Raw genomic sequence first — 11,087 nt, forward strand, 5'->3', positions numbered from 1 at the left:
TTAATTATTCAGTTTTGCAATAAAGCTATTGTGTTTATCCACGAAGTCTCCTTAAGCTTTCACCTTACCGCTCATAGTGATCCCTTTGCCTTTAATACAAAAGGTGGCACCTGAGGGTTACAGGGATGGTGAAACTAAACCAGTTGCGTAACATCACCTGAATCTTTATTGTGAAGAGGGCGTCGCAGGATTGCCGAATTTCATTTTATCTAAGAAATATTGGCAAAAAATTTAAAAATTGTGAAAACAACTTTTCGAAAAAAGATCAATAATTGGCCAAATACTATTTTCAAATCTTCGTTTACCACTAATTTTCACTATTTTTGCCTCATTTAACTGCCGTTCTAACTCTAACGGTTAAAGCACTTGTGGGTATCTCGTGCTGATGTGTATTTCGGCCTGTATCTCACATTTGCGGCCCCCGTCCCTGCACCTGAGCAGTACTGGTGGGGTTGGCGCGACCTCTTCGGTGCAGCGGTAGCACGGCTGGGCCTTCCACGGCAGCAGGAGCGTTATTCAACTGTTCTGTGTTCTTCGGCCGCCGTTGGTTTTCCCCTCGCTCTTCCATCCTGCCTTCATTCTCTGTCTGCGGTACTGCTACAGTATCTTAAAGGCACTTATCCCCTTAAAAACTAGAGGAAAAGAACCGTAGAATCTTTCTCTTTCATCCTTGCAAAGTTGATAAAAGATGATGCGAAAAAAGCGTCTCGAAAAAAGGTAAAAAAAAAACGCCACAATCAAAAGAAAAACAGTTTTATTAAAACATAAAATATGCATATAAATAATTAACTTTAAATAATACAATCTGTGCACATCAATTTTGCCAAAAAAATTGTAGCTTGTAGTTGAGTAAATGCAGCTTCAAATTCTTTAATCCTTCCAAGGTTTCAATCATCTCTCGTCTCATTCCTTCTCGTTGTCAGATAGCTCTGAAGAACTCTCGTCCTCCTTCGGCAGGGCCCCCAGTTGGCGCAACCTTTCCTTGAACTTATTTAACTTCGTGTCTTGAGCAGTGAGCAGCTCGAGCAGATCATCTTGATCTCTCTGATAGCTGAAACAATGACACTGAGTTTTTATTTTCAATTTTCGGGCATTCTAAACGCAAAAAAACCTCGTATTTGAATACTCGATGATTTAAGGGATCATTTTCTTGCGTTGTTTTTGCTATTTAGTCTACTCGATAATTGACTCGAACAACGACAAAACCTGCAGGAATTGGAATTTATCCTCCTAACTTTAATGCTATAACCCTGTGAAGTGCCATATTAAGTAGTGTTTACCAAAGGTTCGTTGGAAAATTGCCATACAATGAACAATATCTTGATATATTTGTACTTTTTTTATTTTTCGTATAAGAAAATTTACAGGGCGTTTCCAGAAAGTTTCTATTTCTTATGAAAGTGTAGCAAAGATGACAATATTAGTACGTTTATATACCAGCACTAATTATAGTATTTCGGAAAATCTAATCTGAGCTAATTTGATTTGCCATATAGAATTTTTTGTGAGTATTATGTGAGGTGAGGAAAAATATTCTACACATATTCTCCATCCCAGGCAGTAAGACTTTCACCGTTGAATGATATTTTTCCCACCAACCAGCGTATTCACCATTCTATCAAGAATTAATTACACTATGCATAGTATTACCTACCAAATTTGACAACTTTATAATCCCCTTCAGGGATAAACTTATATACATATTTATTAATTCATTTAGTCATGTTTTTCATTCCTTTTTCTACTCTACTTACCTCTCCAACTCCGCTGTTTTCTCCGCCAATTCCTCTTCCACCTTCTCCAATTTGGCACTATCCCCCTCCAATTTCTGTATCCTCTCCAGTAAAACGTCGTTATTTCCATGAACAAAAACGGTTAAAGCCTCAGGCGGGGGCGACTGTACAGGATGAATTTCGTGCACTATATTCGTTACCTGCGGAGACCCTGCTGCAAGCTGAGCCTTCAATAAGGTGTTCTGATCGGTCATTTGGACGTTCGTTTGCTGCAGTTCTTCCATTTGTGTCTGTTACTGAGATTATGAAATATATAATTAAAAGTGTTGAAAAATCACCTTTAAATCCTCAAATTGCTTCTGTAGAAACGCGTATTTCCTCTGCCACTCTTGCAACTTTTTATCCTGATCCCGAATCAAATCCTTGTATTGTAACAATAGGGCGTTTTCATGCTCACTAAGACTCAGCTCGGAAATTCCATTGGATAGGTCACGTTGAACTCCTAAGGCTTGAATAATCAGGCCTTCCATCGCTTTAAATAGCTTGCAAAATTCGAATTCTGCAAGTTTCCTGATTAATTTAAACCAGACATTTTTTTAAGACAAACCTAAAAGTAACTCGTTGGAATGTTTGGATTTTATTTGAGGCTGTTTGGCAGCTTTCGCATACAACTCGTGTCTGGAAATCTCGTTCAGCTTCTTGCAGTACGTCTCCAAACCCACGCGCTTCTCAATGAGATGCGATAAGTTCTCTTTAGAGTAATTTGGAACTGAGTTATCGTTAAACAACACGCACAGACCCATTATAAAAGCACAGAGGCCTGAAGTAAGAAATTGTATATAAGAGATTTAATAATATGTCAATTAAGTGGTACCTTGTAAAAGTTCGGCGTTGTTGTCAAACTCAGTTGCTGAAGTTTGGGCAGTGAGAAATGCCATTGCACCGGGAACCGTAAGAAACACCGTTATGGCAGCTGGACAGTGAGCCATCCACATAGACAGAAGCGTCAAAACACCTTTAAAAAATAATAAATATATCTCAATTTTTTCATTCAGAAATGAACCTCTTCAGTTCAGATTAATAAATACCTAATTTGGCTTGTAATTTGCTGGTTTGCTGTAAATAAACTCCGCATTGACTTAGCAAAGTTACCGGTTGGGCCCCCAAATTTGTGGCCAAAAGCACCCTCAAAAGCTGTTCTTTTTGGGCGGGATTTTCAATGAGGCAGTGCGATAAGGCCACTGCTGAAAACCAGTTGCTCAGAGAGTCGTTGCTGAATAAACCGCTGCACAATAACTGACCTTTATTAAAAATGTTTAAATATTTATATTTTAAATTCTGAGAAATAAACTTACCAGTAGTTACAGTGGTATTCCCTGTTGAGCTAGGTAGCAGAGTCTGCACCACCAATTCCTGTCCGATTTCGTTTTTGTAGAGGAAACATTGGAAGCAGTACAACACAGCGCATCTAGCATTTTCTCATACATTTAAACGAACTTCTATTCAATTAAATTCTTAATACCTTAAAGTGAAAGGCTGCTTTTCATTTACCATTGACATAATCAGAACCACCAAAGCAGGTCTTGGAGGATTTGATGGCGCCAAAACGTTAGCGAAATACTCTTGATTCGTTAAGTTCCCCCTTATAACCTCCCCTACAGTATTTATGGTCTCAGTTAAAATATCCGCAGGCACACCTTAAGGAATTTGAGTTAGTCAAATTAACAGAGGGGTATTGAATATTGTGATATATATACCACTTGCCATAAGGATGCTGCAAAGTGCTTCTAAGAGGTTGGTATTTCTTAGAGTTTTCTGACAACTGGTGATTATTTGTGCAGGGTTATTTGGAGACACTAAAGTTCGCACTAAGTGGAGAACACAGTGGAAATTTGAGACTTTTTGAGGACTCCAACCCACCTATAAAATGGACCCATAAACTTTCTCACTATTTAATTAACCAACAACATACTTCCTCTAAATTTTCAGGCAACACAAACATTGGTGCCAATTTTTGAATGTAAGAACCTTCTTTAAAAAAATTGATATTACTTGTGTTATGTTGCAGCAAATTCAGCATCAGGAGCAAACAGTCTTCCACTACAATACCCCCATCTGTATAACCCTATTAAACACCTCTTAAAAACGTCTGATACCAAATACTGATAATTTCAAATTAGTTACCTCATCACTGATGATATTCAGTAGCTTATCAAAAGCATTCTCAAATGCTACAATTTTCTGAATATTAGCATTTGATTTTGTTAAATGAATCAGCAGTAACACTGCATCATTCCTGATAACTTCCCTGTTTTCGGCTAGCAAATCCATGAGTTTTGACATTCCCATGGGGCTCACTAGGACTATATCTTGCACTTCTTTGGGCTTGCACATGGTAAGTGATATTACCAGTTTTAAAGCTGGCCATCGAACTCTGTTAAAAGAGACATAAGTCTTTTGTTAGTGCTCAAAAAGAATACTACCTGAAGTCATACTCCTCAAGAAAACTTAAAGCCAAAGTTAAATTATCTGCGTTTTTTAAGAACATTTCAGAGAATTGTTCTCCGACATTGATGTTTATATTCATATTGTTCTCTTGCTCCTCTTCAAATACCTCCTTTGAGGTGATATTGCAGAGTGTGTCTAAACAATAACTGAAACCTTGCATTAATGGATTTAAAAGATCTAACCTTATGAGAAGTTACCCGATTATTTCTGGATCTGCATGGTCCAATTCCAGTACCTGCCTTAGCACATCCATGCCTTGTGCCCCTACCTCAATCCGGTATTTTTTAGATAGAGCTCTGAGAGCTCGGCAGGCATCTCGGCGGTCTTCAAGTAGAGTGCTGCTACTTACTCGGGAGACTAATTTTTCTACCTATAATACAGCTTAATCACTGGCTCATTTGCACAGAATGGGCATCTCTGAGGAATCAGAGTGCTAGCAGTGGGTTGAAGAGAAGGAGAGATGTGCTGCATATGCAGATTATCAACCATAACAGGAAATTGGGATTGTCTAAATGAGAATTGCATTCAGTACTTACGGTTTCCGCGCCTGTAGGCTGGGTCCCAGGGGTCGGGCCCCCCAATACTGACTTTAAGCTACTTTTAAAATATTCCATTTTGCTATTTTTTTAATTTCAACAATGCATTTCTCTATATTTAATTAAATTTGTTAATATTTCTCAAATTATAAGATGCACAAAATCAAAACAAATTGGAATTAAATTTGACAACCGGCCACGTCACTTTTCTATGAACGCTATGCTTTATTTCTCAAATATATGGAATTAAAAGAAGACAGAGCGTAGTACGTATGTCGTAGATAATTGTAGATCGTGGCCATAGATATGTAATTCCATGGATATCATAAAAAAGGATGGAGCTATTAAGGGTAACTTGAATAATGTGTTATCATCCCAACATAAATCGTTGAAAATGAAAAAAAGGTTAAAAAGAGTAAAAATTCAATAAAAGCACATTTTCTCAGATTTAAACTTATTTATTGCACTTTTTTGTATTTTCTTATCCATCTATTTTTATCTTCTTATTTTTCAACATTTTCTGCTTATCTTTCCTCTTCCCAGAAACTTTATCTGACTCCTTAAGCTCTGGACATTCTTTTTGCTTATGTCCTTTTCTCTTACAGTGCAAACAGGCCTGAAATAATATTTAATAATTAAAATAAATCTCACTTGTGACAATCACAAATACCCCTGTAAACTTAATTTTCCCACACTGATGATTAATTTGAGCACATCTGCCACAATCATAGCAATGCCTCCAGTTTGGCTTTACACACCTCTCACATTTCTTGCAGTGCACATAGGTTTCCCCATTTTTTGATGTACAGTCTCCACAGGCTTTGCAATGTTTGTTCTCTTTTGCCACCCATTGAGAGCACTTTGAACAGAATTTATAATCCTCTTCAGGCAGTTTTACCTCACTAAAATAACTGTCTTTAATATCACTAAACCATTATCAAAAAACCCAATTGATACCTTGGATTAATATTAGTAAAAATCCTTACAGGAGATCCCTGTTTCCTGCCTTTAGACCCATTATGAAACAGGGAATGATTGTCATACTGCATTTTATAATCTAGCATTTTAAAATCAGGCCACAAATTCAAAATTTGGGGCTCCATGAAGTAGGGAAAAATCCAAAATATTGGTAAATTGTTTTTGGTATTGGTGAGATTTTTATATTGCCTGTCAATGCTTTGAAAGGTTTGTATTAAGGGCTCAGTTCTCCCTCCAAATGGAGGATCTGTGACCAATACAGTATGCTCTCCTCTGAAATAAATTTTATATGGTTAAAGAACATAAATCAAAATATCAATATGTACTTCGTGGCTTTTAAATACTCTCTAAACACATCCTGGGCTTCATTAAAGAAGAAATGATTGTTAAACATGTTATACCAACAATATTCCAAAGGGCCAAAGAAATTGTGGAATCTGTGATCAAAATCTAATAAAATGCTTGATAAATTTGTTTCTGAAGATTGTATATGTTCATGGATCCTTGGGGTTCCAATACAAATTACATGCCTGCAAAGTCATTATTTTTACCAGCTGCTTTTTTGATTCATGATCACATCACCTGAAGTCTAAGTTTTTGAAAGTGTCAACAAGGAATTTTACTGAGTCTTTAGAAAACAAATACTGAGCCTCCTTTTTAGCATCATCTAAGGGGGGTAGTAACTCGGAAGGATGTTGCAATTGATAATCTGTCATGTTGGATAGCAATGAATGTCCAATGTGTTTTGCCTCTTCATCTATTGTAAATTTCAAGCATGAAGAACAGAATACCCTTTTTGAGTTTGGTAAAGATTTGATCTAGAATTTTAGTTTATGTTTATAAAATGGAGCTAGATTTACAGATTGATACATGATAACATAAAAAAACACAAGCATAGCATACGCGTTTTGTCGATTCTGTCAAGTAAACATCTTGTTTCATAAGAGTCTTTTTTGAGATTACATTTAAGTATGTTTTCCTTATTACTATTTGTTAGTAGTAAGTCATGCTTGCATTATGTTACGCCAATCTATAAATCTGATTTAATTCTTCTAATACTTACTTGATTCAATTTTATGAATAGCCTTCGATGACAAATGCCTTTTAAGAACTTAACTCTCATTTCCTGCCATACTTTTTGAGAATTTAGTACTTTCCTTGACTTGTCTTCCCACATAAAAAAGCTGCACAGTTTTCTATCTCTACATGCGGCGCACCCAAAGAACCGTCTTTCTTGCTTCTCAATTAATTTAGAAAACAATAGGGTTGGTCCATGGGGGCAACAGGGATGTGTGTCTAAGCTCTCAATAATGACTTTAATTCCATGGTGGTTGTCAGATTGTTTGGATTTTACGAAAGTTTTCATGATACGCTTAATTAGGGGACTTTTGTTGGAGGTAATAGGAGAAACGGTTATAAACGGAAGAAAAAACGAAAATTAAATCTATAAAATATTGAAAAGTAGGGTTAAGTTTTGAAATTATGAAAGCAGTGTTGCCATCCGCATCTCCTTTTTTCTCAGCGACAATGACCATATTATTTACAACTTTCAGCCAACTTTGCATTGCTCACATTCATCACTCGCCCCCCATTATATTTAGAATCGCAACCTGATAGATAGTGCAAACCTAGACGGGTGATTATTTAAAAAAGTTCAAAACGAATTGGAAGATAGTCTTAGAAAAAATGACCATAAGCGACAATAATGTGAATTTGTAGAAAAAAGTCATGAAATTAGAAGGGCGACAACGTCGAACTATACGCCATTTTATGGTAGTTTCAGTGATCTCATTTCCCTTACTACTTTCTTAGATTTTTTCGCAAATCGTCTAAAGCGCAAGTGCTTCCTATTTTTAGAGAGACTCAAGGAATATAAGAAGAAAGTGAAATTTGTTAATATTCTGAGCTCAGAAATGGGACAAAAATGTATGTATTTCTATGAAATAATGCTGAACAAAGATTTAAGACTGATTTTATGAGTTGCATCACCGCATCTTCCACATGTTTTCTTAATTGTTACTGAACCATCGAGATGCTGCCAGTACCAAGAGGTACAGGTACCATTGCGGACATATAAAATTAAGCAAAATATCATCTGATAGAGTTTGCAAGGACATGGCTGTATTATGCTCTTAAAGAAAGAAATTGGTTAGATAAGGTCAAATTCTCTAATTGAGAATAAGTTTTTGCTTTGCGAAAGATTTATACATGTGGAAGTGCCTCTAGCTCTAAGACTCTGTGTATAGGTTTCAAAATTTTTAGTAAGGAGTTAGATTCTGGCATCTTCTTTGTTTCTGCCTCACTAATTGTTAAGGACAAATTATGAGGTATTGGTGCACTATTGAGGTGCAATATATGTTTTTGAAATTTATAAGACGAGCTTTGTTAAAGCAGTAATCATCTATGGTACTCACTCGCTCCTGGTAACTTGAATAGCTATTATTAGGAGAAACCAAAGTAACTCGAAATAACCTCATGCTCACCGTTCGGAGAGAGTGGCATATCTCGTTTTCGTTCATAGTACTTGATACTGTTTATTTTAGGAATATAAAATTGAAATAATAGAAACGTAAGTTTTACTTAGGCGTCGAATACAGTTTCACGATTGGTTCATTTTCTTTTAAAAACCGACGATAAACCAACTTCAAGAAAAATGGGTATTTCCAGTTTGATGAATTTTATATAATTTAAATAGCTCTGTCCTTTTCCAACAAAGTTCGACAAGAAAAAATAAGCTTGAACAAAGTTATTAATAAGATTGAGTGTGTAAGCAAGAAGTGTGTCAATGTCGAGATTGAATTTATGACCATTTTTAACGCTATATATTTCTAAAAAAAGGTACATACTAAGAAAAATTCGAATTTAAAAACTTTCACGTTCATAGTAGTAATTTTGTTATATTTTTGTGTTTCATCTTTTTCCATGAGTTCCTTAAATCGCAACAATTTTCAATTGCACCTTTCTGAATCAATGTTGCTCATCAAAAATCAAATGCACTGTTGCTGTTATTACCTCATGGCTCGTATATATAACAGTTGATGTTTTCTTGAAGGTCTTCTAGGTTAACCAACCAATGTTTGTACTGAACTACGGTCTCACTTCACTTCCATCACTTCTTTGAAGTGAGAAAGAGATAGATCGATTTTCTGAACGATCTGTCTCTCTCTCACATTACTAAAGCCTTAATCTAATCGAACTTAACCTCACTTTATTTTTATGATTTGAAAATCAAATGTTTAAAAGTTTATTTAAACATAAAACAACATATTCATAATAAATTAAATAAACATGAGTAGAAACCGCGAACTTATTTCTAAAATAGGGCTCCGTTTGGATGGCCGCAGAGCTAACGAGCTGCGTAGAATTCGGTGCAAAATGGGAGTTTTTTCACAGCCTGATGGCAGTGCCTACATAGAACAGGGCCTCACCAAAGTATTGGCTGCTGTATATGGGCCCCATCAAGTTCGAAATAGGCAGAAGGCCCAACATGATAACTGCATTATTAATGCACAGTTTAGTATGGCAGTATTTTCCACTAATGAGAGAAAACGAAGACCTCGAGGAGATAGAAAGTCAATAGAGCTTTCCATACATTTGCAACAAGCTTTGCAAGCTGTAATCGAAACTGATCTGTATCCATGGTCACAAATTGATGTTTATGTTGAAGTTTTGCATGCTGATGGAGGTATTTATGCTGCCTGTGTGAATGCAGCCACATTAGCTATTATAGACGCAGGTATTTCCGAATATTAACTCCAGGAATTTGGGTTTTTAAGAGTGGTTTTGAGCAGGAATTCCCATAAAGGAATATGTTTGTGCCTGCACAGCTAGTTTAGCCAATAATGAAGTTCCAATGTTGGATGTTTCACATCAGGAAGAGATGCTTGGGGGACCTACATTAACTGTGGCAGCTCTTCCCATGTCGGGTAAAAAAACCTTTTTAAAGGGCAAAAATATGGGGTTATAGGGAGGTTTTTAAAGGTAAAGTAGTTCTTATGGAGATGTCTCAGAGGTTCCACTTGGACCACTTGCCAAAAGTGTTGAAAACAGCCTTAGATGGATGTAAAGACATAAAGGAGATTTTGGATGAGGCAGTAAAGGGGCACGTGAAGGAAATGGGGAGTGCGACAGGGTGGGCCAATACTACAAGTTAATAAACCAATGTTCTTTCTTCACATTGTCAAGAATTGTATATTTTTTCAAATAAAACCCTGTTTCAGTGCAGTTATAAAGGAGAATTTAAATAAAGCCATAAAATGGCATGGAGTGCCATGGGCTAGGCCAGATGGCTCCTTAATTCTGCCAAAAATCTTAAAGGAAGTAAATTTGCCCAAAAATATTTTGTTCGCCAGATTGTCAAGAAATATGCTTTTTACGTGAAATCCTATCAAAACAGATCTAAAGATTTTTAATAGAGATAGTAAAAGGGCATGTGAAAGAAACGGGGAGTGCCACGAGATGAGCCAATACTGCATTCCATTAAATTCATCTTTTTGTTAAATAGTCTTTGATTTCATCCATAGGAAATTTGTCGAAAACGTTAAAACATTAAAGAGTAAATTTAGCTAACGAAAATGTTATTCATAAGATGGATGTTAATTAAATTTAACTGTGCCTTTAAGTGCATTGTACAGATCCTTGTATGCAATTGGGAAACCTTTTCACTTTAATGAAACGCCGTAATTTACTACCATTCTTTTTAATAACAAAAACATGTTTTTGAATACATAAACATAAATCATCCATTTTCCTATTATAAACATGTCCTGTTAAAGCTACCCCATATTTAATGGATTTATTAGGCACTTTTGCGTGAGACTCCGGTTTCAATTACCATCTCAAAATGGGTGTATTTCTAAACACATTTTACTAATTTTGAAACACCTGTTTGCACTTAAGTTAGATAAGGTTTAATGCTATTTATTGTGGCGTTCAGAACACAACATGCAAAGGGCTATTTTGTGGCGTGTTTAAGATGAGTGTTTTGGTCAATTTTTAGAAAGAAAATCCCTTATTTCTACGCTCTCATAGTGGCATGAAATAATAGAATAAATGAGCAAATAGTCCCTGTTCAAATGAAGCTCTCGACCCCACGAGCAGACCTCTTTTAAAATTCCACTCGGACACCCGCTGACGCTTCTTCGATGCAGTGTTTGAGGGCCTCGGCTACGCTATGTTTACAAGCAAATTAGGCGCACTTGAAACAGGACAATCTATTTTAAAGCCCCCCGTATCATAAAACGCACCTTACCGGGCGATTGGAATTATTCTTGTATTCTCTTTCCTCCACCATTCGCATTCAAAGTTCTTCGGCTGAGGCAGCAGTCGACGA

General features: G+C 36.3%; 3 protein-coding genes across 3 annotated transcripts; 1 reads left to right on the top strand and 2 right to left on the bottom strand.

Moving 5' to 3' along the window:
* Positions 1 to 737: 737 nt before the first annotated feature.
* On the bottom strand, positions 738 to 4,980 carry p115 (General vesicular transport factor p115). The gene is made up of 14 exons (XM_066393318.1): positions 4,778 to 4,980; positions 4,439 to 4,611; positions 4,217 to 4,387; positions 3,918 to 4,167; positions 3,706 to 3,858; positions 3,491 to 3,653; positions 3,256 to 3,430; positions 3,089 to 3,201; positions 2,822 to 3,034; positions 2,608 to 2,748; positions 2,341 to 2,553; positions 2,072 to 2,292; positions 1,755 to 2,023; positions 738 to 1,051 (listed from the first exon to the last, which is right to left on the bottom strand). The coding sequence occupies exons 1-14, from the start codon at positions 4,853 to 4,855 to the stop codon at positions 904 to 906; spliced, it is 2,481 nt and encodes an 826-aa protein (XP_066249415.1). The 5' UTR covers positions 4,856 to 4,980; the 3' UTR covers positions 738 to 903.
* Positions 4,981 to 5,245: 265 nt separating this feature from the next.
* On the bottom strand, positions 5,246 to 7,182 carry LOC136412069 (rRNA N6-adenosine-methyltransferase ZCCHC4). The gene is made up of 6 exons (XM_066394956.1): positions 6,819 to 7,182; positions 6,338 to 6,573; positions 6,082 to 6,285; positions 5,735 to 6,028; positions 5,448 to 5,679; positions 5,246 to 5,393 (listed from the first exon to the last, which is right to left on the bottom strand). Exons 1-6 carry the CDS (start codon positions 7,119 to 7,121, stop codon positions 5,259 to 5,261), a joined length of 1,404 nt encoding a protein of 467 aa, XP_066251053.1. The 5' UTR covers positions 7,122 to 7,182; the 3' UTR covers positions 5,246 to 5,258.
* A 1,757-nt stretch (positions 7,183 to 8,939) lies between these two features.
* Ski6 (exosome complex component Ski6) lies at positions 8,940 to 9,964 on the top strand. The gene is made up of 3 exons (XM_066406725.1): positions 8,940 to 9,491; positions 9,547 to 9,681; positions 9,737 to 9,964. The coding sequence occupies exons 1-3, from the start codon at positions 9,044 to 9,046 to the stop codon at positions 9,907 to 9,909; spliced, it is 756 nt and encodes a 251-aa protein (XP_066262822.1). The 5' UTR covers positions 8,940 to 9,043; the 3' UTR covers positions 9,910 to 9,964.
* The last annotated feature ends 1,123 nt before the right edge of the window (positions 9,965 to 11,087 follow it).

Source organism: Euwallacea similis, chromosome 1 (genome assembly GCF_039881205.1).
Source record: "Euwallacea similis isolate ESF13 chromosome 1, ESF131.1, whole genome shotgun sequence".
Taxonomy (NCBI): domain Eukaryota; kingdom Metazoa; phylum Arthropoda; class Insecta; order Coleoptera; family Curculionidae; genus Euwallacea; species Euwallacea similis.

What these genes read in the sequence shown, in the direction of transcription:
- LOC136412069 (XM_066394956.1), bottom strand. Translation starts at nt 7,121, where the DNA reads ATGAAAACTTTCGTAAAATCCAAACAATCTGACAACCACCATGGAATT. An exon ending in TATTCATAAAATTGAATCAA is followed by an intron (nt 6,574 to 6,818) that starts GTAAGTATTAGA and finishes CTAAAATTCTAG; the next exon opens with ATCAAATCTTTACCAAACTC. An exon ending in TTTACTAATATTAATCCAAG is followed by an intron (nt 5,680 to 5,734) that starts GTATCAATTGGG and finishes CAGTTATTTTAG; the next exon opens with TGAGGTAAAACTGCCTGAAG.
- Ski6 (XM_066406725.1), top strand. Translation starts at nt 9,044, where the DNA reads ATGAGTAGAAACCGCGAACTTATTTCTAAAATAGGGCTCCGTTTGGAT. An exon ending in ATTAGCTATTATAGACGCAG is followed by an intron (nt 9,492 to 9,546) that starts GTATTTCCGAAT and finishes GGTTTTGAGCAG; the next exon opens with GAATTCCCATAAAGGAATAT. An exon ending in GGCAGCTCTTCCCATGTCGG is followed by an intron (nt 9,682 to 9,736) that starts GTAAAAAAACCT and finishes AGGTTTTTAAAG; the next exon opens with GTAAAGTAGTTCTTATGGAG.
- p115 (XM_066393318.1), bottom strand. Translation starts at nt 4,855, where the DNA reads ATGGAATATTTTAAAAGTAGCTTAAAGTCAGTATTGGGGGGCCCGACC. An exon ending in AAGCAGCCTTTCACTTTAAG is followed by an intron (nt 3,202 to 3,255) that starts GTATTAAGAATT and finishes AGAAAATGCTAG; the next exon opens with ATGCGCTGTGTTGTACTGCT. An exon ending in CAACGCCGAACTTTTACAAG is followed by an intron (nt 2,554 to 2,607) that starts GTACCACTTAAT and finishes TTCTTACTTCAG; the next exon opens with GCCTCTGTGCTTTTATAATG.